The 27,303-nt window shown below is 49.4% G+C and overlaps 1 protein-coding gene across 1 annotated transcript in view; it reads left to right on the top strand.

Annotated features, from left to right (window-relative positions):
* Positions 1–26,001, top strand: part of Oct-tyrr (Octopamine-Tyramine receptor) — a 44,020-nt gene extending 18,019 nt beyond the window's left edge. Inside the window, exon 2 of the mRNA XM_078192817.1 lies at positions 24,776–26,001. Coding sequence (XP_078048943.1) covers positions 24,787–26,001 — 1,215 coding nt within the window. The 5' untranslated portion in view covers positions 24,776–24,786. The remainder of the gene's footprint in view (positions 1–24,775) is intronic.
* The last annotated feature ends 1,302 nt before the right edge of the window (positions 26,002–27,303 follow it).

Genomic DNA, 27,303 nt, shown 5'->3' with positions numbered 1-27,303 from the left:
TCGTCTGTCGTTTCACGCCTCGAATAAAAAGGTTCCGCTAATGAGCCGGTCTCCGTCTCGGACGCGGAACGCGGAACGCGCGCGCGGTTTCGTCGGCCGCTTAAAAATCCGAGAGACTGTTGCTTAACGAGATTAACAAGTGCCACGCCGACTGGCCACCGCGGCGTTGACGGATCGTTGTACCCGGCGCAGGACGGAGTTACTTCCCACGGCTATCCTGTTCCCGGTTTAATCAGGGATTTATCCGACGCGAAACAACGTTGTCTCGAAATGCACTTGCGTGGAATTTTCTAGCGAACGGGGAAGGACGGTAAAAATGTTTCGGTTGCCGTGCAACGAATCCGAGTGAGAGCCGATTCGAGTAATTATACGGAGGAGCGTCGCAAAGTATATCGGCGAGCCTCGGACGATGCTGGGAACAATGCCGGCGGAACGTTAGGAAAATAATTCCGGAAGGACAGGGCTTACGCTCGAAAGCCTCGGCAGCGAGAACTTTCCTCGGTCTGTTTAGCTACCAGAAGGCTTACCCGGCGTAATCGCGGCTTTGTTGTGAAAAATTTGGAAAGCGTTTTAATCCGGAGCGTCGAGATTGTTCGCGAAGGTCGAAGGGTAACTATCTGTGCCGCCGCGATTTTCAATCATGAGAGTTGGAGCAAAACTAGAACAAGTAACGTCTCGGCGGAGAATCCCTCGCGAACTAGTTTCTTCTTGAAGATTCCTTCGTCGAAGTATCGGGATGAGTTCCGCCGGAAGTAGAATTTCAAATTATTCGAGAAATTATGGTATAACGGGGCCAGAACCGACGAAATCGAGACACGCGTAGCAGATTCGAGATCTCCCGATCCATTGAACTTTCATCTCCGTGGACACGGTTTTCGGTGCTCGAGGAAATTCGAGGAAATTCGAGTGGAAGTTGCGTGACTCGCGCGGCTCTCGAATTCGAATCGATTCAAAGGTCGACATACCTGCGGGCGATAGCTCGCGGAGCACTCGATGCTCTTCCTCACTCTCTCTCTCTCTCTCGTTCTCTCGCTCTCCGCACACCTCTTTCTCTCCCGTTGTCATTGTCGACAGACGACTCGAATCGGACGCGCGTGGCAACGCAAGTTTTGCGAAGAGGGATGATTTAATCCGGTCCATTGATTCGATCGCGTTGTTCATTTTCGGGTATCGTTCTCGCGGCATTCACGGCGGCGCATTGTTGGTTTTCGCGGGCATTGTCGTGCTCCGATCAATTACGGTCCCCGCCCGCAAATTCCGATCGATCCATCGATTATACAAATGAATATTTCGCGCGGCGAGAGGCTTCATGATTTCGGGCTGCACACTCCGCTGCGCTTGATGGACGTCGATTCCGTTGAAACCGTTGCTCGAATAACCATTCCCGTTCCCGGACACCGTTAATGCATATTTAAGGTGTGACTTTCAGCCTGTCATTGTCCCGATGAATTCCGTCACTCGCCTCGCCACGCCACGCCGGAACTCTGTTTAGAGGGGACCGCGTCCGAGTATAACTTCCACTCGCGCGGACTTAATTGCGTGCCAATTAAAGCCCGCGCGCTCAGTGTTTATCTACAAGCGAAACAACTCCGCCGAAGAAACGTCTCGCGAAATCGAAGCTAATGGAACAGACCTCGAGAAACGATACGCCGTTTCCTCCCTTGCGAATCATTGTTTCCAGCGGGCAAACAGAAAACTCTGCCAATTGTTGTATTCTCTACGGTTAACAGCGCTACCCGTCATTTCTATTTACTCTTTGTTCACGGACAGAAACCCTTCAGCACGCGGCGGTTCGTTACGAATTAATTACAGACGAATAGAACAGAATACGTCGATCGATTTACAATAATTGTTAACATTTAATATGATACGATTCACGCGTATGCAAGAGTAGACGACGGCGATGAATTTAATCTGAACCGAGCTAGCATCTCACTATAGACAATGATGCCGTGATCTCGAATTTCATCGATCGATGCTAATGGGGAATTATCGAAACTTTCATTGAAACGCGTGTCAAGCCTTCTACGCGAAGAACGATTGATTATTCCTATGATAATCTATGGTTGTTACCATATAACTGCCTTTAATAATTATATAATCCAATCGCGGCCTCGCAAATTATAAAACGTTAAACAAAGCATTTCCGATTAAATAATAAATAAACGAATGGAGCGCTCGCGAAGATCGAGGGTATGAGGGGGAGGGGCGGTGTTTAAAAAGGTAGCGTAGCATCACTGATCCGACCGAGGCTCGTGTTTACGATAAGTAGAAGCGGTAAATAGCGATCAGCCGCGGATCGCTAAAACAGCGGACGATGGGGTGCTATTCAAATTCAATTATTTGGCGGCGGGTCGGCGCGCGGTAAACAAAATTTTATTGCGCCGACAAACGCGCGAGATCATTGTATCGGTCGACCGGTTTCGATTTAGTGTCGCGGAGGAGCGCCGTGTACGCGAACCGATATCGTTCGCGGGCTTGATCAATATTAATTGCGAACGAGAGCACTCGGAGGAAAGTAGAAGACGTAATTTTCTAGGGGCGAATTAAAAGAGCTTATAAAGTTGGCGATGTTATGCGCGCTATGGGGCTGCATTCTGCGCGCCATGCATAATCATTTGCCGGCCGCAGTTTATTGCTCTTTAGGACGGTAATAACGTTAAATAATTTAGAAGCGCGCAACCATTGCGCCAAGATGTAACGGGGTGTTGGACTCTTTGCGAGCGATCTCTGCGCTCTCTCTCTCTCTCTCTCTCTCTCTTCTTAGCCCATTCTGGTCTTTTCCTTTTGTTTCGTATTACGCGAAATAGTTTAAGTTCTGCCGGTAAAAGGTGCGCGTAAAGGAACAAGCGACGCTACTTTTCATAATTTCCTTCTTGCGAGAGCCAGAGGATGCCACTGTTGGCGAGCACAGGAGAAAATTGGATCCATCCGAGGCCCGTTTCCACCTTTTTGGTATTATCGAATCTCGCGCGTCGGGTTCGAAAATAAAATTCTACGACCGGAATTAATACGGCCGGCTGTAGTCGCTTTTTCGGCGGAGAATATTTTAATGGCTGCTTTTTTTAAATAGCACCCAGTCGAATCGAAAGAAAAGTTCGCAGCGGACTGGTCACAGATTTGTTACATTTATGGCAGAGGGCAAGTATCCTCGACGAAGCAATTATCCACGGACTAAGGATTTTCCGACCGTTTGGAAAAATCGCGAGGCAGCGCCGGTCGTAGCTCGATGGATTACCCTGTCTGAAATTTTCCGGAAGTTTTCCAATTCGATTGCCGAGGTCGTTTGAAATCGAGGGAAACCGGTCCGCGCTCGTTTATTCTCGAGGCCCGGCCAGCAAATCGAGTCGCGTTTGTCTCGCACGCGACGCGACGCGACTCGACGCTACTCCGCAGGTAACTTGATTAACATCCGGAATTATCGTTCGATCGAGAAATTCCGGAAGAAAAGCGAGCTTCGCCGATGGCGGACGCTTTGTTCGCATCCTACGCGAACGAGAACGGTGGATCTGGTTCTAAGCGGCGCGATTTGTCCGCCTTTGGAAAATCGTCCCTCGCGGACGAGAACGTCTTTGAGTCGCCGCGATATCGCTGGCTCGGAGCTTCTCGCAGAAAATTGCCTCGAATTCGCGATTTTTCAAGCCATTCTTGTCGCTCGAGTTCTCCTCGCTGCGCGGATTCTTTGGCATGTTTTTCTGACAGCGATTTTCTCTTTTCTCGGCGAAACGGTCACTCGGTCGGTCCGCTTCTCCGGTCTTGGGTCGCGACCAAAAATTGCAGAGGATTTTATTCATCGGTCGCAGCACTTCCATCGCCGACGCGAAACTTACAAAGCCGCGGAACAAACGGAGAAGCAGATAGCACCAAAAAAAAAAAAATGCTCGAACGGACTGCTTTCACAGCCGCGAGGACGCAGAGAGCGGGCGGACTAATGTAAACTGACTAAAAAAGAATTGCAAACGCAGCTTCTGAATAGGTTTATCCGGCGCACGAGTGACCGTATCGACAGCCGTTGCACGGCCGGATCGACGCCGGATGACGACGCACTGCTAGCCGGCGAAAATATCCAGCCGCTAACAATTTTTGTTCGTCGCGTCGCCAAAGACAACGTTACGCTTTATTAAATCAATATCCGCGAGCGACTCGTTCCCTCGGATCTTACCATTGAAAATTTCGATCGTCGAATTCCCACGATCTCGATATTCGTCGAGAGCGATCGCGTCGAGGCGACCAAAAGGAGCAAGAAAATCGCAACCTATTTTCAGAGGAGCAGAGTAATTAAAACTCGACTGCCGGCAGATTCCCGGTGGTCCAAATCAAATATGACTGAATTTCGGCTGGCACGAACAGGGGTTGGTTGAACGCGGCACGGTTCGCGTCGCGGTCGCCATTATCTTTGGGAATCCGGTCGCACCGATAACGAGTGTGAATTATTCCGAAGGAAGAAGAGCTGTATCATCGGGAACCCGCTCATTATGATTCGGGGACGCGGTCTCGCGGCCCCTCGGCCCTCCATTAAGCAAGTTCGAGCGCGGAGGTAACCCGCGGAGCCGGTTAATTACGCGAATCACGAATTTAACGCGATCGCGCGCGAGGAAACTTTCCGGGGAGATCGTGCTCGATAATCTGATATCCGTTAAAGCTTCGATTACGGTATTCGGAAGCCCGTTTCGACCAATTGGTAAACAAGTAACGCGCTCGGAGCACGCGAGCGGACCTTTGATTCGCGGCGGCGGCAGCGCGCGCACGGAACCTCGAATAGAACGTCGAACGGTCGGCTCGATTCGATGCGATTTTTCTCTTCCCTCGATCGACGCCGGTCCTCCCCAACTTTTAATCTTGTAACTTCGACCGCGTGACTCGCTGCGGAGAACCGTGGCGAAATCCGCCGCGAAAATTGGCGCGCGCTTCGCAATATGGGCCGCGTTATTCGCGCGACCCGGAAACAAAAAAATAGGGAATATTAAAAACAAGAAATACAGCCGCACATTTTCAACGCGTCGGCGAATCTTGCAGCATCGGGAAAGCCCGCTTTTATTTTTGCTAATAACGCTCGGCATAAATATTCCGCTCGCGAACGAAGGAACGCGCGCAAGAATACGCGGCTGCAACGGGATCGAATTTTGTCTCTCGGCGTTTCGAAAGCTCCGTCTGCAAGAATTTTAATCACCGCTGATCGCGTTCCGCGTAATCGGCGGAGAAGCTCTCGCGGATCGCTTCTCGAAACGAGTCGGATTGACCCGCATTCAGATTCCCGCCTGTTATTTTCATGCGAAAATCGTGCACGTGGCGAAAAATTAGTTGGCGCTGAGCACGGAGCCCCGGGAATTTGCTTTTAAAAACCGGGAATTGCATAAACATCGATCAGTAGGAACGCGCAGCAGTTTTTTGTTCCGCCGGCTCGACGCTCGCCTATTTTCACCGGTCTGAATTCATTCGCTGAAAATTGTGCGCATTGTGCACGAAATTTTCCGACGAGCGCTCAAATAATCCACGAAAACCGGAGCTTCGATTAAAAAAATAATTTAACTTTGAATTATTGTAGACCCTATTCCAGCTGTCGGACAAATGGAATAGAAGCGAAGCAAGGACAGCCTATCCGTTCCGTGTGGCTACGAATAGATCAGGCGATCGTGGAATATGATTTCCAAGAGGGGAACAGCGGCGCGCCATGGTCAGACAAGTGGAACAGGTCCGTGATCGGGTAGGCGCGCGAGCGAAATTCGAAGAAGACGTCCAATTAGGCGTGCGCTTTAAAAACCGGGCAACACGGTTAACAATAAGAGCTCGAGTATCGGAGTACGCTCGCGTCGCCCGGCCGGAAGGCGCAATTATGCCGACGTTAAAGTGGGAGCGACGCTTTGGCGAGCAGAAGTTTGCCACCCCTCGGCGTTCAAGTTCGTCCCCGACGAACTTCCGTTTCATTTCCGTCTGTTCCGTTGAACGCGGAGGAGGACGAAACTCGTCGGAAGATCTTGCTTCTTCAGCGACGATCCGGCGGCGACGGATCAGCGGGGATGCCGGCGAAATCCTCGCGGAGCCAATTGTTCTGCCCTACGAATCTCTCCATCTCCGTCTCCGTCTCTCTTTTCGTCGCGGCCTCGATTTCGACTCTGTTGTCTGCGAAAGCGATGGACGCGCGACGATCGCGGCGACGCAGCCCGCGCAAGAATTCGGGCCAATTTGTTTGGGATTTGCGCGGGGCGAAGTCGAGCCGGGCATAAATCAAACGGCCTTGCCGGGGTGGCAGATGAGGCGATTCCTCGGAGTAAATGCCTGGTGATTCATGAGGTCGGGGATCGTCGCCGAGTGTCGTCGTAAACAGGAATGCGACTCGTGATAACGAAAAAACTCTTGGGCCTGCTTAATACGCGCCTGTCTTGTCCAGTCGCGGCTACGCGTTCGTTCTTCTATAGTACGAATGTGCGGCGCGGTTCTTTGATTATGCTCGAAAACAGACGCAGCAGCTGGCCATCTTGGCGTAACTCTATAAATTATTTCACTCGTCTTTTCATCATTGTTTTAGGAAAATAGGTTTTAAAAAGCGAGAGTTCCTCGTGTCGTTTTGTCGTTCGAAACAATAGAAAAATTACGAAAATGCCTCGTAGTCATCGTTCAATAGACTAATTCAGTTTCAAAGCGGTTATTTGAATTATCCGGTAATTATCGAATGCTAAATCATTTTTATCGTAAATACATGAAATTCCTTTATCGACGAGCTAAGCCACGCTTCGCGCGAAACGTGACGAAATTGAATAGGATCCACCGGATGCAGGAATAATTAGACTCTGGCTACAGGTGTGAATCAGAGTGCGAAGAAGCCGCGCCGGCTTCGAGGGTCCTCTCGACAGACCTCGAAGAGCGTCGAGAGTCAAACCGCGACTCTTTATCGGTCACCGATGAGCAGGCAGGGACCCTCGAAAGGTCACCGATACCTGTTGGCTGGCGCACTTTCGACAGGTTTCTAAGCTATCTGAAATAGCGCGCAGCGATCTCGGAGGATTCGCAAACGATCTCCAAGGACCGGCGGAATCCTTCGGAGGATCTTCTGAAACAGTCGAAGAGCATCTAGGTCGTTTAAAGCTCTTTAAAGGTCCCCGGCGACTTTGCCGGCTTCTTCGAGGCTTTCGCGGAACGCGTCTACTCAGACAAATTCTAAGACCCCGAAATCTCGACGCGGAAACTTTCTCGGTCCACCGTGCTTCTTTTTTTAGGAGGAGGAGAGATATCATTTCGCAAGATTTTGTAAGAGTTCGTGCTGTTTACGTTCCGACTGTCGCGCCAACCGTCTCAGAAGTTGCACAAAATTAAACTATTTTATTTAATCACATTAAAGTTGAAAAGTTAAGTCGTACGACGTTTTACCCTTGCGTTCCGCGAATCTTTTAAACCAAGCTATTAGTGACAGAATATTGCTGAAAATAAACCCTTCTCGTCTCGTGGACGATTCGCTGTTTAAAATTGCAACGATTAGAGAGCATCTCGATTCTAATCGTTTTCCAAGAGAAAAAGGAAATTCGCGTTTCTATGAACAGAATAGAAATATCGAAGTAACAGAGAATTGACTAAGCGGACCAGTCACACTTGTAGACAAGTGTGTACAAGTTGTAAAGTTTAGAAAAAATAGCGGAACAGAGAAAGTTGCAGAAACGAAGCTCGGGTAGGAAGAACGACGAAACGTCTCTCGGAATATTCCGTGTCGAGAGAAGAAGTCTCTCGCTCGAATGGATCCAGCGGCGAAACAATGATCTAATTTCCCGGTCGAAAATGGAACGACAGGGCCGGGTACACTTTGGCCCGTCGGAAATTCCGTTTATTTCTGGAATAACGATGAAAATGGGGCCTCGCATCAGAAATTAATTTCCCGGCGGTGTGTAAAGTCGTTCGTGTTTTCGACCGGTCGAAATTTCATTTCCCGATTCGAGAGGCTGCTCTCGCGAGAGAGCAAGACCGCCTCTCGCGCGTCTCGTTGCCACTTCTGCTGAAACAGCCTGCAGCCTGCAGCCTGCATCCTGCATCCTGCGGTAATGGATTCGTTTCAGGTCGCGGCCGTCGCGTCGATCGGCGTCATCGTCATCCCCTTCGTCATCGCCGCCGCCGTCGCGATCCCAGCCGTCGATACCGTCTGCTCGATCGATACCGCTTCGGCCAGCGCGTTACGCGACAGCCCACCGGAGCTATTTACCCCGGAAGTACACCGAAACGCCAGTAAATTAGCGGCAGATCTGAAATTTGGAACGGTTGACACGGCTCTGAACGCGATCGGACTGTTAGTATTGGGTCATCGCACAAGTCGCGCCGTTTGTTGTCGCGGAAACGTCCCGCACCCGTTTCGTTTGACCCGGGTCTTTGCGGAAGCTACGAAACCTGCAATTATTTAGTTACTTGGTCGTCGCGTTCGCACGGAAAGTCGCCGATAAAAATAGGGGTGAAAAGAGGAGACAGATGTTCGATTAGAATTCCAAACAGGCTGCTCGACTCGTCGAATCCGAAGCAACGAAGTCTTCTCCGCGCGACTTCAGCCGGCTGAGAAGAAAATTGGTTGAAACGTCGATAGTACGGGGTTGACCTGTTCGTTGAAATTTCGCTCGAAGAGGGATTTCCGTGGTGCGTTCGGATAGCGGATGCATCGTTCGCATGCACTTATCGGATCTCGACGGAGTTGCCGGTGGCACGAGGCATCGACAACGGGTCGCGTGCAGACGGTATCATCGGCGCCGCTACAATTACGCTCTCGAGATCTCCGGCACTCGCGTGCACTCGAATCGCGCTGCAGCAAGCTGCCGCGAGCTGCCGCGAGCCGCCGCGAGCCGCCGTGAGCTGCCGTGCAGTGGGCCGACTGATCAGATAACGGCGCACAGCGGCCGCGCGTTTGTCGGAGTTTCTTCAAAGAGCCCTGAATCCGAGCACGGCTCATCGACGACGCGTCCCGCCGTTCTCGTCGCCGCCGCTCGCGGAATTCCGAAGAGTTTCTTCGCGAGAATATTTGTTATTCGGTTCGTCGTCGTCGTTGTCGTCGTCGTCGTCGTCGCGTTGAAATCCGCCGAGGATTCTCTCTAGAGGCTCGCAAACTTCCACGCAGCTCGTCGACGGTGTATCGTTGCGTGGAAATAGGATCGTTGATGAAATTTCTGCAAGTTGGCTCAAGATATTGGCTGCTCGTGCGGCTGGAATCGCGCGGACACTGATTGGATAACAGGTGTGTGTACCTGTCGTGTCCTACTTCGAGACGCGCGTATTAGCCGCCGTCCGGCGACGGAACAATTTTGACTCGCCGAACATAATGCCGACCCAATGACAACCGAAACGACCAAGCCTGGACGCACGAACTTCCCTCAGGATTCGCCAAATTGTAGCGGACGGTTGTCCTTTGCGCGGTGCTTGTTGTTTCCGCGACTGAAATTTCGCCCGAATTGGTCGAATTACGGGTTCGCGAGCTGCCAAAGTCATTTTCATATTACCAAAAGTTTCATTAATTAACTTTGGGTTCGTCGTCGATGCTTGTTCCTTGAAACGACACGATTGTTGAAGTTGCGGTATGCTGCTGGCTCCTTCTACGATTAAAGGAGTACATATCTTCTCCTGCTATTTTAGCATGTTTATTACCGAGCTTCAGTCTTTTACGCACTCCTATAAGAAGAGACAATTGTTGACGTTCGTTCTATAGTTTCTACAACCATCTACATGGTGTTTGTTCTCTCTGTAATTAAAGACCCCCAAGAAGCCAATAACAAGTATCTTGTACAGTTGTTTCAGCATCTTCAACGACTGGATCTCATTTTGCGCGACTTTCTGTGAGCAAAAAGGCAATCGTTGTCCTCGATTGTTAGGGTTCTACAGCCATTTGCATGGCGCTTATTCTTTCTGCAATGAAAAGCCCCGAAGAACCCGACAGTAAATACCTTTCCCGTTAAAAAGAGGCCCGCGTTGTCCGATTCCAAGGTTTTTCGCAAGAATTTGCAAGGTATTAGGTTCGACTAAAATCCTTCGAGACCCGATCGAATAACAAGTACGCGAGCTACCATAGTCGATTTAGCATCCGCGGAGTTGAAGAATGCGCGGGCATTCGGCGGGCTAGCTGGTCATTCCCGGAATTCCTCAAGTTTTTTAAAGGCGTTCCGTATTCATTGCACGCCGATCCGCTATCACTCGGCTCGATACCTCTCCAGACGAATTTTCGCGAGCTCTCCACCCAGAATCCGTTCACCCGTTCAGTCTTCTTTCTTCGCCAGACCTCTCGTAGCTCTCTACCCACACCTTGTATTTTATCTTTTCTTCTTTAATGCATACATTACGGGAACTACGAGAACGCGCGTTCCGTTCTCAACCAGCGTCTTTGTTACAGCACCCCCAGGCTCCGGCCGATCCGTGACCCTCCTAGCCTGCCAACTTCTTCTCCCCTTTGACCCTTATCCTTGCCATTTATTTTCAAAGAAACGTGTACAGATAATTCAATTTAACGTGGCGCCTCAATATTTCTCCGCAATATAAATATCAAATAAAAATATCCCTTCCAAGTTACAACGAGATTATAGAAAATCCTAACACAATTGAAATTATTGTCATTCTCGTGCAATTGAAATTCCAAACAGAGCAAGAGTAGTCAGGAGAACGTGTAAATCTGTACGGGTCGGAAACATTTAAATATGCGGCTGGCGTGTCCCGTCAAATTCGAGTTTGGCACGGAAAATGTTTGCTTGGAAGCGACTCGTCGTTCCACTTAAGGAGTTGAACAGCTTCCGTTTCGAAAATATTTGTTGTTCCCCGAGAATTCTCGTCGTTGGTCGCGGCGAACCGAAAGCCCTCCATCTCGATGGTCACATTCTTATCCACCGAGGAATGTATTTTTAACAAGGCCTATATACCGTCTCTGTCGCCGCAGCCGTGAATTAAGAGGGGACGACAGGTTCCTTTTCAGCTCCGGGACACACGCGGAAAGTTCTTTTAATTGTACGTTGTTCGAAGCCCGCATTCGCGAGAGCGACTCGTTCACGTTCGATTTCACCCGCGTCCCCTTTACCCTCCCCGTGTCGCTCTTTCGGTGGCTCCAAACAATTGTTTACCCGTTCCTCGAACTCGAATCAGCCTATCAAGCCCGGCTCGGCCCGGCCCGGCTCGCCGGCTATACAAGTTCGTAACGCGCGCATCCATTCGATCGATATCGAGAAACCGCTTGTTTCTGCTCATTACCATTTTAAGTGCTTCACCCCCGTCCCCCCCGGCACACCCCCTAGCACTCGTTAGTGCGTTCGGTATTGTCAGGAGCGCGACACCATCTAGCCGGAGACGGAAAAACCGATGACGTTTAATCCCACGGTGCATCGAATCCGCCGAATCCTTCGATTCGATCGCGAGAGGCGAACGATCGAACCCTTTGACTTGGCCCGACGCCGACAGCCTTGCCCATGGCCGACGGGCGATCCGCTTAATTACGTAATCCCAAATACCAGCGATCTCCGTAATTAAATAATCGCCGAGCCATCGGATTCGGCGCGTTCCTTTCCAACGCGTGATCCTCTCCTCCGAGCCTCCGCTTCCTTTGCATCCTTGCAGAAATTTATTCGACGGGATGGGAGCGCGAGTAGCAAAGGGGTGAAAGACTTTGGAGAACACTGTGTCTAACGATTGATGCAACGCAGGTTCTCCTTGCCGAGGAATTGCAGAATCCGGGTGAATCGAGGTTGAAGATCGACGGCGATCGCTGCTGCTGAATTTTCCACCGGTTTCTAAATATCGATCCTCGATCGAAATTGCTGCTGTAGCAGTCTCCGAGAAGGTTAATTTCGAGCCGCTCGACTAATATTTGCGCGACTGATTGCCCGGGCCTCCTCCGCTCGGTCCAGCCCACGGCGATTCCAATTTTATTTGACGCTGTTACGCTCCGTAATTCCTCTCTTCTTCGTACATCCTCTTTCTTTCGTTCGTTACTGTCTCAATAAGATACAGCAAACACGTTGTTGAGGGTTCGATCGGCAGAAAAACGGAAGGCACGGGGCAAAGTTGCGCCGGTAACTTTGTGGTAACCACGTGTAACGATAAAATATTATTTTTAATCACAATATCTTAATTATTAAAATATTATTAATTGGGGTCATTTTTTTAATGAGACTTCATGGTCGCGGATGGTCTTTCGAACAGAATACCGTTCTGATTTCGCTACGACGTTATAGCCGCCAGCGAGACAACCTCGAAACAGTGCTCCGCCTGGCCATCCAAACTCGCCAAAATTTCGTCTTGTTTGTAACACAGTATCCCTTGCGATCAACTGATACTAACTACCGATATTCACGCAACGTTGCACATTCCCAGAATGTTTGCATTCGTCTATCTCGCCGCTCGTTGCGGTAACACTGTTTGTTAACACAACAGCGCCAGAATTGAAGGAGACCATACATTTGCCAGGCGTTCCGTTGAATTGCAGCATTTAATTAAATAAATCGAGCGACGATACAGCGTTTCTCTAACTTCACCGCTTTCGGTGACCTTAAAACTCCATGTACAGTAGCATTCTTCAAAAAAACATCCTTGCACTCTCGTTGAAAAATTGATCCAGGAAAAAATTATATTTGATCGTTACCGGTGTAACATTGTCGTGAAAAGTTTGTTTATTCAAGGCGGAACAAAGTTTTTGCAGCGCCGCGTACACGTGGAGAAAAATCCTGATCATTTGTTCGCCGTGGTCCGGATGTCGCGATTACTGCCGGCGAACAACAGCGCGGAGGGCATGTCGCGATAAACTATTGTACACGGGGAGCCATTACCCCCGAGGAAGCAGGCAACAATTAGTGAAATGAATCCCCGAGGTAAAGGCGGGCTGTTACCCGACTTCGTAAAACTGAGTCGCGCGAATCGTTCGGTTTAGGGTAGTTAACCAGCTGGCGGAGTTATGCTCCGGACAATTCCGAAGAGCGAACGACGAGGTTCGAGACGAAACGATCCGGCCGAATTCGAGAGCGGTGTAACGCGGCTCTCTTCCTCGGGTCATTGGTTCCGGGAAACAGAAAGGCTGTTCCCGGGTTTATCCGTTTTATTCGGACCCCTCGCAGATCCGTGGACGGGGTTTCCCGAATCGGGGGAAATCTCTGAGACCCCTCGGTCGTTCGTTCCTGTTCACCCTTTCCCGTTTGCCCGTTTGCCCGTTTGCCCGTTTGCCCGTTTGCCCGTTTGCCCGCTCCACGAGAGTCGATTGGTTCCTCGGAGATACAGTCTCTCTATCGACGTGTCCTGTCCTCCTCCGAATGGCCGTGTTTCCTGTACTTCCTGCGAGCTGCGAACGGACCGAACCCCCCACGTCGAAACGCCATCTCCGCCCGCGATCGTAACCGTGTGTCGAGTATAATTGAAGAACCGGATCGGCGCACCGAAATTCCTTCCTCTAATAAGAAAATTGTCGACTACGCCCTGTCCATGATATCGCGGCTTCCCACCCGCTGGCCGCTGGATTTCTGGCCGGAATTTGATCGTCTCGCCGGGCGACGTGCACGAATTCGAACGCAACATTTAGAATCCGTCGACGTCGCGAGAAACCTATTTCATTTTTCGAAATCGTTGCTGGACAATTTTTCGACAATTTTCCAATAGATATCCGTCTTCTCTCTCGGCCGCCTCACGATGCGTCGAATGCGCGAGAATAATCAGGGACACGAACTCAGGGAAATTTATAATACGTTCGGTTCCACTTGCGGACATTTTTAGAGAATTTCTCTCGAATTTTTATACGGATCTGCAACTTTTTAGGTCGCGGGAACGTAGATAGTAATCACGAATTCGCGCAGAACTTGAAATACCGGCAGCGTAAATGCTCGGGAAGACGAACTAATGAGTTCCCCTTTCGGCATTGTTGCGGAATCTTTCGAAAGCTTTTAGACAGCTCTGCAACTTTATCGGTTACCGTATTATTCTTTGGATGTGGAACAGCGACGCGTGGACTCGAAGAAGATTTGAACCGCGAGCGAGACGCGTCTGAAAATTGGATCAATCGTGTCGCATTTTGGACGATATTGCAGAATTTTCGGGAAGCTTTTGAGTAGCTTTGCGACTTGACGGGTTCTGTATAATTAATCAATCGGAGGGGCATCGATCGCGAATTCAAATAAAATTTCGAATACACGCGCACGCTTGAAAGTTCCGCCAATGATTCCACGTTTCGGATTCTATGGAAAGCTGCCGAGTAGTAGCATCGCAATTTTCTTGGTCATTGCATAATTCATTGAACGCGGAGAATAATTGCATTAGTCTATAATATTGATTAGAGCCCATACCGAATCCATTTACAACAACGACTATTAATATTCTAGCGCCGAAATAAATTATTTGAATTAATACTGCAGCGGCATCATAACCAGTCGCACGTTCGCATGCGAATTAATCTAAAATAGCTCGATGTTTTTGGAAGCCTGCGATGTCCGCTAGCGTATAATTAAAGTGGGACGGTCAGAATTTAAGAGAGTCGTTATTCGGCTGAAATTATACAGTCTCGTAGATCACAGAAAATGGTAAATAATTTGTTCAACGAAACAAGTGGCGGAAGGGGCGATTAATTCTCGCGAATTCGAGCACGATCGCGGAACCAAAGACGGTATAATCAACGCGTTACGGTTTAATTAGCCGCGAACGTGTCATCGATTACTTTTTGCGGAACGGCTTGCGCCGCCGTCGCCGCCGAGGGTCAAAATTTGACGAATTTTTCTGCAGACTCGACAGGTTAAGTACAGTTAAAATTGAATTAATTGGACGCCCGGAGACTGATCCAATCGGGCCGAGTAAAGCAGAGGCTTGAAATTTAATTGGCAAAGGGACTCTGGAACCAGTTCCCGCAATTTAATTTGTTGCTTTTGCCTTTCGCGGCGCCGTTGTCCTACGCGAGGCCGCGCGCCGTGAATTTGTTTAATAATTAACGATGATTTTCGAGTATCTGTTAGCGCGTACGCTCAAAACGTTTTTCAACCGCTAATTATTGCGCGATGCATTATGAATGTTGTCAGTTAATTGACATACACCGCATCATAACGTTTTCATTCATCGCAACCTTATTTCGGACAAAATGCATTTCCACGGAAATTAATAATTCGCGATTCGCTCGATGTCGTTGTCTTCGAAAATCGCTTTCAACGTTCGACCTTAATTTTCTCGCTTAAAACGATTGTTTTTCGGTTTTTATGACAGCGCTTTGCGACTAGGCTGGGAATTTTATATATTTACGATAAAAACCCGTCGATCAAACGTACAAAACGGAGAAAATATTTGAAAAATTTCCAAACACTGTTGCGTTATTTGAAACTCGTTAAAATGATCGCGAACAAAAAGAAATATCTGTGTAGCCGGAGCATGTAGCAATTAATGTAGATCAATTTTATTTCGCATACAAATCTACAGTCTACCAGCGAATTAAAATCACGATGTCATAGGACCGGTGAACGAGGAAGTTCATTCATACTATTTTTATCGAGCTCTCGTATATATCCATCTTCGTCGGAGTGATTTCATAATCGTGATAAAAAGCGCCGTAGAATTAATTAAGGAAAATTGATTAACCTTTCCGCGACGTTTTATGTAACCCGTTGACCGAACCATAAACTTACATAACTTGTTTACTTGCCATCTTATCGGAGAAAAATTGATTGGATTCTTAAAGTTAAAGGTTTACACTTTAATTTACATCGCGATTAAGCATTGCGATTTTCCAAGGCGTTTTCTAACTCTGTTAGAAGCCAAGAGACAGTCGAGCGAGCCAAGAGAGAGAGAGAGAGAGACAGACAGAGACAGACGAAGCTCCCCAGCAGCATCTGCATCTTGTCCAGGACTAAAACGGCGATTCCGTCGGATAAGTTAGGTTTAATTGCTCATTAAATAAATGCCGCGGTGGGAATGCAGCGTCGGCGACTCTAATTTATAGGCGGGAGGATTTCCCGGAGTCTCTGGGCGACCATTACGGTATTAATCCGTCGGGGATCGCGTCGATGTACATATCTCTCCGTGGGATCTTTGGCAGCGCTCGGTCGGGCAAAGCCGGGGCCGAATGAATTTTTCGAATGGCCGGGGACGCGATCGGGCCAGGGAATCGCGTATTTCATTTTCGCACTCCGCCGAGTCCCACGAATATTGCCGCGAAACGTGTAACGAACGACAGATGGAATTTAGCCGGGCGCGCTCGACGGGTATAAATATTGCCTCGAAAATTCCGGATATCTGGCCGCGCTATCGGCGGATATCTCGGATGCCAGATGAAATAAAGTTGATAAGCACGCGTAAAACGCGCCGCGACACGCCGGGGCTTTTCCGCTGATTTTTATTCATTACAGTTCGCGCGGGGAAACGTGCCAGACAGAGAGACGGCCGCCGCCGCCGCCGCCGCCGCCGGAGTCCCCGACGCAGCCGAAAAGCCCATTTTCCCCCGACAGAATTCCGCAACTTTCGCAGCGGGCTGCTCGCCAACGTTCATTAAATAGTTAAATGAATGTCCATTGAATAATTGACGATTAACGATTATTGGACCGCGGATCATTATGCAAATTCTCATTTCAGCGCATTAAAGCGCGCGCTCCTCCCCTCGCATATTTGCCGGATAAAGATGCCACCCGGCGGTGTTCGAATATTCGACGCGCTCCGACGCGTGCTAACGACCGACGCCGCGAGACGGGGAATATTAAAGATAACTCTCGATGCAAAACTTAACTCGAAAGTAGTCGGATTTCGCAAACCGTCGCGTCGCACCGCACCGCGTTCCATCGGATATCGTTCAGAAGTCGGACGGGAACGGGAATAAAATCGATTATTCATCGAGCTCGATGGATTTCGTCAGTACCGCAACCACCCAAAGTCAGTCGGTTTTCCGGCAGAAGCTCGCAGAGGAATGGATTTAAATGTGAAATTCCCGGGAGCAAAGGGATTTCCTTATTCTTTCGCGCCTCTGTCTCGAGCAAGTCGGGCCCCGGCGAAAAACCACTTCTTCCGAAACGAGCAGGACTTCTCAATCTTGTTGAGCTAGCAATAATTTAGACTACTGAATTCGTAGACTACGAATTCGTTTGCCACAATACCTCCGTCGTAGCTGACGGCTCTTTTATAACACGTTCACGACGCGACTAATTAATTAACGCTGCGATATTATTTTGCCGACTACGCTGCCCTTTATTCGGCTTCTAACGAGTTCCATTTAATAAGGTTAGCTCGCAGCGACTGGGTTCGCTACAACCTAATGTACAGTTTCTAATAACCGACAAGATCTACGGCGGAATGCTTGCCGCGGCGTTATCCGGCGATTAAGGCCGGCGATTTATTCTCGGCGAGATAACGCACGGTTAACGAAGCGATTCCGAGTGTCCGATTGTTTCGGCGCCGCCCCTTATCGTTCTCTAATCGAGAACTTTGTTAGAAAGCGAGACCTCCGCGCGGCGAAAGTTCCCGTTCCGTCCCTGTCTTCGTTTGGCCGTTGATCCCCGGTCCTTGCTGAGAGCAAGGTGCCGGCCGGCCGGCCGGCCGATCGATCGATTCGAAAGCAGGTTCGCAACTGCCGCCGATAAATTCCATCGAAATGGAGATGCATTCGGAGTTGTCCAGGGATTACTCGCGTCGATTTATCTCGGAACCGCGGGATCCACGGCCACCCCCGACCGCTCCAAGCGTCCGATTAATTTTCCCGCAACCGCGGCCGTAAACTTCGTTTTTCGCCCATCTTCCGGAGGTTCCTCGAAAAATTCACTTTCCTCGGGCGGATCGCGCGGCGCCCGGTGTTTATGCGATCCTCGAAGATGGATCTCTTCTTCCGAGCGGACGCAGCTGCTGACGGTGATATCCGAGGATTACCCTCTCCCGTCTTATCAGTCAACCGGAAGTGGCTTCCGTTGTCCGATTGATCTTCCGTCCTGAAACTCTATTTCTGCGTTTGGGAACGATCGAACAGAATTTCCTTCTAGTTCGGGCATTCGCTGAACTCCTGTACCGCTGGAAAAGCCCGGGGTTATTTAGACCGGGTTCGTGCCACCTGACGGACAACGAGTTCCTCGATAATGTTTACTCCAACGATGCTCGGTCGGAGAGTATCCGCTTTCGCCGACGTTCTGTCGTAGTCGGTTACGGTGATACACGATATATTATAATACACGTTTAATATATGCCAACGACATGTTCGATTCCATTGTTACCGTTTTTCTGGAACAATTTTGTACATTTTTGTACAATTTAGCTCCGAATTATCCCGTATAATTGTTTAATGTAAACGCGGCTGATGCGCGTACGAATGTGTAGAACGGGAAAGAGGGCGAGTGGCTCCAAATGGTTCGTTCCGCTGTTAATATATTTTTTCATGTAGAAACGTTGGTTATCGATTCTCGGTTTATTATATTTTCACGCGTTACCATTATGTTCGACGTTATTTGTAAGACTCGGCATTTATTATATCTTATCGGTATATAAATACGATTATTGGACGTACAATGCAACGTATCGTATATTATAATGTATTGTAGAGCGCAATAATCGAGGAAAATGGAATGTCGACGACAACTGTTGCCAGTGAAATAAGAACATCGATGAAAACGCCCGCGTATGTATACCGGTGAAATAGTGTCCATATAGAGGACGAAATCGGATCGATCTACTGAATTATAGTAAAGCGCATCCGTATACTCCGTCATTTCAACTTGCTAACTTACTTCAGGTAGCAAAGAGTATCTATTGGTAATAGTATCGTTGCTGTTCTTGTTGTCATTATTATTATAATATTATAATTAATTGTGAAAGATTTCGCGGCGAAAACCCTTCGTATTCGCCGGATAAAGCGCTGCTCGAAAGATTTTTCAGAACGTACAACACCCTGATTACCCATTCGGAGCTCCCCGCGGGTAAGCTTTATTTCAAAAGCGCGTTTTTCTATCGAATGAAATATTCGAAAAGCTTATACGTCGAATGGAATATTTTACATTCGAAGCGCGACCCGTAGAAATACTATTTTCAAGCTTCGCGTTCGCCGAATAAAATAGATTTTGTTATCGGAGCTGGACGCGCAGAAATACTGTTTTAGAGGAGGCTCGCGAATCGAATGAAATATATTTTATTTTTCGAAAGTCGTCCGCCGCGCCGTGACGCGCCGCGCCGCCCGACGCCGCTCAAAGCCCGGAAGGTGGGGAACGGATTATTCTCGATTTGAAATGGTGTGCAGCGATCCCCGAGAACGGGTTATCGAGGGCGAGAACAACTAGCGGCGATAATTTCCATCGAAATGGAGATGCCGGGGGCTCGTTGAAACGCGGGGAATTCAATCTGGCTTTAAGATCGAGAATACGATATCGCGTGGGAAACATTAATGGACTACGGTGCCGCGTTACATTTCGATCGATGCTATAATGCTGCCGGGCTATACGGCGCTCTCGACGAACGTCCACAAACTCGTTCTTATCTTTATACATTATTAATCAAACCGTTCTAAACACGATAGAGAACAGTCGCAAACGTTTGCGAACGTGCTTTCTTCGAAGCGATAACAGTATTTTCCTCGAAGAACTAGATTACATATCTAAAGCCTTAATTAACCTCTCGCCATTCTCTTCCCGGTTTCGTTGATTAGACTTTTCCGATTACGATATTTCCTTAAACGGAAAAGAATATTGCACGCCGATCAGAATGATCTGTTCGGAATTTCCTATAATTAAATTATTGTATTTTCTGGAGTATCTTTCACAGTTAAATAAATCAGCAAGATGTTTCTATTAAATTCAGTTTTGTAATTGTTTCAAAGCAACACGTGTCGCGCATCTTTGGCGCACGGTCGAATTAGTGTAAAATATTGATGAAATTCGCCGTACGAATAAAATTTCATTTTTAACACTTGGGTTGCCGGTGCGTGGAGCGTTCCCGCGAGTGAAGGCGACGTTAACATATTCACGGGGGTGAAAACGGGGCGAATCGAAGGGCGGTCGGACACGCTTCGAGGGGCGCCCGCTTAATCGGTGGAAACGGTAAATTCTTCTTTTTACAAGCGGCGGATAAGAACAAGCACGGAACACGGAATGCTCGGGGCGCGAGCGGGTTTATCCAGAAATTTCTATCGTTCCGCGGCGTTGATTTAAATTTCTAATGACCGGCGGTCGAGGGAGTATCGCGCACGCGGAGAGATTGCATAACTAAAGGGGGCGTGTGTGAGCGAGTAGCAATTCGCGCGGCGCGGAGCGGCGCGGAGCGGAGCCTCGGTGCCGAGTAGTCGCGGAATTTTCACGGCACCGAATTCAATTTTCCGGAAAAATCAAACTGCGCTCGCAAACATCAAAATATGGACGCACGGTTTTTCACGTTAATCGTTATGACAAATATTCCGATACGCGGAAGTAAAAAAAGAAAATTATATTATTAAAAATACTTGACTCAATTGAATTTTCTCCCTCTTCTGCGAGAGCCGCGAACAATCTCGTTTTTGTAAATCTTCTCTCTGCGCGTGAATTTCTTATTAAAGAAAATAAGTTGATGTTTGCCCGCAGCATTAGCAGACCGCGTTGCAGGCGAAACGGGAGTGGAAAAAACGCCGGTTTGTAGAGAGAGAGAGAGAGAGAAAGTGGGAAAGTAGGAAAGAAATGTGAGAGAGGAAAAGAGAGGGAGAGGCATTCGATAAGGCGCTCACGAATTTCATGGTAACCGCTTGGCGGTTGCGCCGCGCCACTGTGTGTTACGCCGCGCGCGAGACCACAGGGAGCAGTCGCACGCTGAAACGGCCCCGACAATCGTTTAATCCCCCTTGAACACCGCGCAGCGCTTTCGAATCTTTTGTTTTTCAAAGCTGATTATTCCAGCGAACTGTTCCCGGTCGAACGGCATCCCCCGCGGGAGAGAATGCCTTTGCATCGGATCCTCCTCATCTCCTCCTCCGCGCTCTCTCTCTCTCTCTCTCTTCTTCTCCGCTCGTTCGCCTGCATTATTTCGCAGTCCGGTTATTCGGCTCCCGGTTAATTGTACCCGCGCACCCCCGGATTAGCGGCCCCACTCGAACGGACGCATTACACGAGGCCGTGCTTAAGCAGCAACGGCAAAAATATCCTTCGGCCTCTGGGTTACGTGTGCTACCGATCGCGACACAAATCTCGCGAAATCAATTCTATTGCATTTACTGCACGAGCTGTTTCTCAACTTGGGGATGGACCCCACGGTCTCGCGTCGACACCCCCCCAGTCATTTCTATTACAGCTGACGTTACTTTATTTTTTAGCGAAACGTTGGGTGGTGTCACCTGGCTGTCGATAGCCGCATTAGTTTTTAATTAAGGATCCCAGCAGCGCGATCTTCTTTAAATTTGTAACGAGAAGGAGGATATAATCTTATTGTTGGGGAAATAAAAGTAAACTCGATTAATATTGTCCGGTGTAATTGGTAATTACGCCGCGCGGCGATTCTGTTTCTTTTTGGTTCGCTTCTTGTTTAATCGATACCCGTGTTCATTCGCTCTTCCGTTTATAACGCGCTAACGTTGTAACCCGATTATTCCGTGTAATAAATGATTACACTGTTACTATTACCAAGTCAATTTCTCTTTTAATTTAGCGGATTTAATTTAGCGACTAAAATTAATAATTGCATTTTAAGTATCGTCGGACGTCTTTTGTCCTGGTAGAATCGCCATCGCGGCTACCGCGTGCCCCATGGAAAAACGTCGAGGAATTTCGAGCTCGTCCAACGAATTAGCTACAGAATCTATTGCGACGCGAGCTGCTTCTTGCCGGAGAAGCTCGTTTGTAGCGAGAACAAATATTTAACCATGGTTTCCGTGAGCTATTCTCGGCGCGATTATATTCCTACGGGCTAATTAGGCGGCGGAGGACAGTCTTTCGACGTTCCATTAACTCGGGATCGAGCGACTTAAGAGGTGAATTATTCGATCCTGTACGCCATCGATTTTTCGCAATCAATTCCGCATGTTTCCCCTCCAAGTCCCCGTCTCCCATATATATATATTGAATAAAATGGAATTTTAACTCCTGCTTCGAAACGGCCATCAATTTTCCCGTAAACCGCCCCTTCTTCAGAAATGACAGGTCTCCGGCGAAGCGTGAGGCAGCAGGGGTGCGAAAATACTGGAGATTCTTTCCACCTCTAGAACACAATAGGCACTAACGCTGATGCATTTTTAGTGTCTCTTCCCCGACCTGTTCTTATCTCTTGAACATCTGACCCATGCGTGTCTTCCTTCCGTCAACGATCTTCTCGCGCTTGTAACAGACTCATTAATAATTTGCCGACGATTAAAAATACGCGCTCTCGTTCTTCGCGGCGTTCGAAAGCCGGCTGATTGACAAGAAAATGAACGAAGAAACGACGCACAACCCCGCCGCCTTTTTGTACAGTATTTTTAATACGCGATCCGAATGCGCGCGGCCCGGCAAATGTTTGCGAAACTTTTAGCAAAAACAAAATTGGAAAATTCCATTACAGGCATTGGCTCAAACATTTATGAAGCACTCAAATTTCGATGAAATTTAATTAAATGTTGCCGTAGCAAATATCAGCAAAATCGAAACTTCGAAAAAAAAAAAATATACCGAGAAAAGATCATTCGAAAATATTTGCGTTGGCAATGAAAATGGAATCGAGCTCGCAAATGATACTTCGAGCGATAAATGGTAATTTGGACTTACAGATCCCCATTAACGTGATTTTCATTCGCGTAAAATAAATCCGCGTGGGACGACGATTCGCCTAAACGGAGGGACGAGCATAATCTTGTCCTTCGGCTTATTATCAAGACGATGGAAGGAGATATCGCGCAGAGATCGATGGGACACGGTCGAGGGTTAAAATAGCAGGATAGCCGGCGGGACTCTTTTTCTCGACGAAAGGCGAGGCTCTGTCGTTTAATCGCGAGGAACGCGTTTAATTTCCAGCGTTGATCGCGAGCGGGAAGGAACCTTTATTTTCCGTTGCCGCAAAGCAGACGCTGGCTTTGAGGAGTTACATGGAAAATAATGGAAATAGGACGGGGGGCTGGTGGGTTTTAAGTGCCACGCAAGTCCCGGCCGCATATTTTCCTTTCATGAAGCCCTCTCGGCCGCATCCGTTCTCGGGTTTCCGGGTACAAGGCCACGGGCTTTCTCGCGCGCGGAGATCAAAGCGGAGTCGAGCCGAGCCGAGCCGCCCCGAATCGCGTAATCCTTGATCGGGGTGACATCAGAATTTCGGCTCTCTCCGTCTCCCTCTCCCTCTCTCCCTCTCCCTCTCGTTCTCTCGAACACACGTGCAAACACGCGCGCCCTCTCTCTCTCACTCTCTCCCTCGCTCTCTCGGCCGCGGGATTTATGTCCGGTTTACATCACCGGTGCCATTTAACGTGTCGCTACTGCGAGTGGCGCACTCGTAAATCGTTCTCTGCCGCATTCGCTTCCTCTATATTACAACCATGTAAGTTCCACGCTGTCTGCTCCATTCGCAAGATGTTTCGGATCGCTATGAATACGTGAACCACACCATTCATAAATTACCAGCACTGTCCCGAATCAGGTTATCCACGCAATTATGCCGGAAAAGATGCTCGACGAGGAAACTGCAAAGCCTTAGTCGGGCTCAACGATTTCATTCAGACTTTTACATTTATCATTAGGTTGCCTAATGGATACTATTAATCTCCTTTTCATCGAAATCTTTGATTCTTTTGTTATTAAAGTATAGAAATGAAAGTGCACAAAAACAATAAAATGAAGAAAAATTGTCTGGCCCTATTATGAAAATTATTAAGGATGAATGAATGGCATCCAACGCAGCGTGAAAGGAATCATAGTGCAAGGAGTTGATATATGTATAACATATAGGAATAATTATTAAGATTTTATTTAGAGCCGCGATCGCTCAATGTTACTTATACCAAAGAATAGAAGGGCGTCGTTCTAGGGTTAATCAGCGCTACCCTGCTTTCAATTAAATGACAGAGCCAGGATGCACAAACATACTTTGATCCTTCCAGCTGCATTTCGACGACGTCTCCATGATTTTTACGTGACTCCCGCATGACTTATTTATGAAGACTGCAGCAAACAACGCCGTCGATAGGTCTTGCAGTCACCCTTCTCATCTCTTTGCTCTTGTATTGTCTGTCGTGCTGTTAATTAAAGTACAGTCCACGCCACTCTTTTCTGGTCACTCTTTTCGCCTACAATCGATTCGCCCAAGGCTGCGTCGGCCTGTGAGTGATTTCGATAAAAGGAATTGGATCGATGCAACATGTTCTTGGTACCATTATTGTATTCATGAGATTCGGGATGTCAGCTGCCGCGGTTCCTTTCGCAAGCAAAGGTTTTACCATCGTAAGCGTTTCTTCTGTGCATTTGTTAATTCTTTTTGTATGCTCCTGGCATAACATCGGCAAACTTCGCGGGAAATTCGTCGCTTAAAATCCTAGATTCTTTAACCGATACTTCGCTACTGTAAAACCTAATCGATCGAAAGAAGCTCGGTAGCGGAATCACTTTGCCGATACTAATTTCCAAAGATGTACCGGACAGAGCGCTACTTTCCGAATAATAGCCGATTTCCAGCCGAGAAGAATGTCGCGATATCCTGAAATTCTGGCGAAGCTTTTTGTTTCGTTTCCAAGGTACGCGCGGCACTCGTTCGCTAATCAAGAGCAGCCCGAACTTCGAGTTCGAGATATCGGTGGCGATCGTTAGCCGCGCGTCCCGCGTTCGGTGGTAGAAGTTGCAGTGTCGCGGTCGTTTAATTACAAGGATATTCATCGTCGTTCAGCGGGGATCGTCTGGAGGTTGGCTGCGGTGGATCGATCGCTAACGAACGGCTATTGTTCCAGGGTCGGACAACATGAATTCTAGCGGCGAGTCCGGGGGCACGATGACCGAGGACTACGAGGTGACCGGCTGCGGTCCTCCGGAAGAGGAGACGGGCTCGAACTTGCCAGTGTGGGAGGCCGCGGCGGCTTCTTTGACCCTCGGGTTCCTGGTGCTGGCGACCGTCCTCGGCAACGCTCTGGTGATCCTGAGCGTGTTCACGTACCGGCCGCTGAGGATCGTGCAGAACTTCTTCATCGTGTCTCTGGCGGTGGCTGACCTGGCGGTGGCGATCCTGGTGATGCCGTTCAACGTCGCGTACCTGCTGCTCGGCAAGTGGATCTTCGGGATCCACCTGTGCAAACTGTGGCTGACCTGCGACGTTCTCTGTTGCACGGCGAGCATCCTGAACCTGTGCGCGATCGCGCTCGACCGTTACTGGGCGATCACGGACCCGATCAACTACGCGCAGAAACGCACCTTGAAGCGGGTGCTGGGGACGATCGCGGGCGTGTGGATCCTGTCGGGGGCGATCAGCTCGCCGCCGTTGGCGGGCTGGAACGACTGGCCGGAGGAGCTCGAGCCCGGCACGCCGTGCCAGCTGACGAGGAGGCAGGGCTACGTGATCTACTCGTCGCTGGGCTCGTTCTTCATACCGTTGCTGCTGATGAGCCTGGTCTACCTCGAGATCTTCCTGGCGACGAGGAGAAGGCTGCGAGAGCGGGCCAGGCAGAGCAGACTGGGCGCCGTCCAGTCGACCAGGCATCGGGAGGCGGACGACAACGAGGAGTCCGTCAGCTCCGAGACGAATCATAACGAGAAGTCGACGCCGCGCGCCCACGCGAAGCCCTCGCTGATCGACGACGAGCCGACCGAGGTGACGATAGGCGAGGAGAGAAGACACGCGACGACCTCCTCGTCGAGGCGGACGGCCGGCAGCAGCCGAGCGCCACCCACCACCACCACGGTCTACCAGTTCATCGAGGAGAGACAGAGGATCTCGCTGTCGAAGGAGAGACGCGCCGCGAGGACCCTCGGGGTGATCATGGGTGTCTTCGTCGTCTGCTGGCTGCCGTTCTTCCTGATGTACGTGATCGTGCCGTTCTGCCCGGCCTGCTGCCCGTCCGACCGCGTCGTCTACTTCATCACGTGGCTCGGCTACGTGAACAGCGCCCTGAACCCGCTCATCTACACGATCTTCAACCTCGACTACAGGAGAGCCTTCAGGCGGCTGCTGCGCATACGCTGAACAACCGGCAGCCGATTCGGACTCGCTCTCGCCAGCTCCCTGTCTCGAGAACACCGGCTCTCGGTGGCTAGAAAACTGTTGTTCCTCGTTCTCGTTGCTTCGCTCGGCGGCGAAGAGATCGACCGAGCTTCCTCGGCGAGGCGCTCGCCGGACCTCGAGCGCCGCAGCGCCGCAGCGCCGTGGGAATCGGGGATCGTGGTATCGTGGAAATCGCTGGCTCGCGTCGACGCGATGCCCAGTTCACGTCCGTCGCCGGAACGATCGAGCGGTCTTCGGGGCTCCCATGACCAGCGCACCAAACCAAATTACCGGGAATTTCAATGAAACCCGGCTCTCTCTGTACACCGCTCTGCTCCGACCCGGCGGTCCACATGCTCCCGCGCGTTTATTTTACAGGGACGACCGAGAAATCCTGGCGAAATCCTGTACGCGGTCGTGCCGCGTGAATTTCGTCGCACGGTGATGAGGCTCGATCGATCATAGTGTTCTCTGGAACGATCGGTCCACCAGATATTAAGCCCGGCGCCCAACGATCGTTGAATTTCGAGTCTCCGTGCTGCGCAACCATCGTCTCGAAATCCTCCCGTGTCCGTGAATGATTGATACGACTTTAATGGGGTCTCCGGTGGTGGACCCAGAAAGGTCGGACACTCCGGCCATTCTTCCAGCGAATAATTAACACTCGGGTCCGCCGTACGCGCGCGTCTTCTTTCCGCGCGTCGCGATCGTGGTCGAGATAAAGCCGCGGACAGACGTTCCTTAATTGCATGCTTCGAGATCTAATAAGTTTTAAAATAGGGACAACGTTTACATATTTCTGTTTCAATTTGCCGCGTCTTTTCGTCGAAGCTGCCGTAAAAGCCACGAGTTCGTTGACAATATTCGGAAGGAATAAAACGATCTGTAAAACACTTTATTTCTTCCGTGTCCGTGAAGAGTGTGTCAAATTGACAGGAAGAACGGACGATGCTTAGCTGCGTCATGGGGGTGTTTACCGTACAGCAAATAGAATGTTTTATCGTTAGAAAGTGAGACGCGTTAGTTACGGTAGGTCTAGCGTTGGACTCGATTCAAAATGAAACAATTTATCGAGTCGTTCGCCGGTTCGAACATATTCCACTTTTTATCCGATGGATATTGTTGCCTTTCCGAGCGCGTAGACAATTGATTGCCAGAGAAGGAGTATCGATCGTTTCCGGTCACGCTAGGAAATCGCCGGAGAGTCGAGAGCTGGCCTCGCGTGTCGGAATTTCTGCGGCTGCTTTTCCCATCGCCGTATCGTTTTATTTCGGAGAGCCGCGG

This window comes from Augochlora pura, chromosome 10 (genome assembly GCF_028453695.1).
Source record: "Augochlora pura isolate Apur16 chromosome 10, APUR_v2.2.1, whole genome shotgun sequence".
Classification (NCBI taxonomy): Eukaryota; Metazoa; Arthropoda; class Insecta; order Hymenoptera; family Halictidae; genus Augochlora; species Augochlora pura.
The sequence above is the reverse complement of the archived record's forward strand: the minus strand, read 5'-3'. Positions and strand labels throughout refer to the sequence as shown.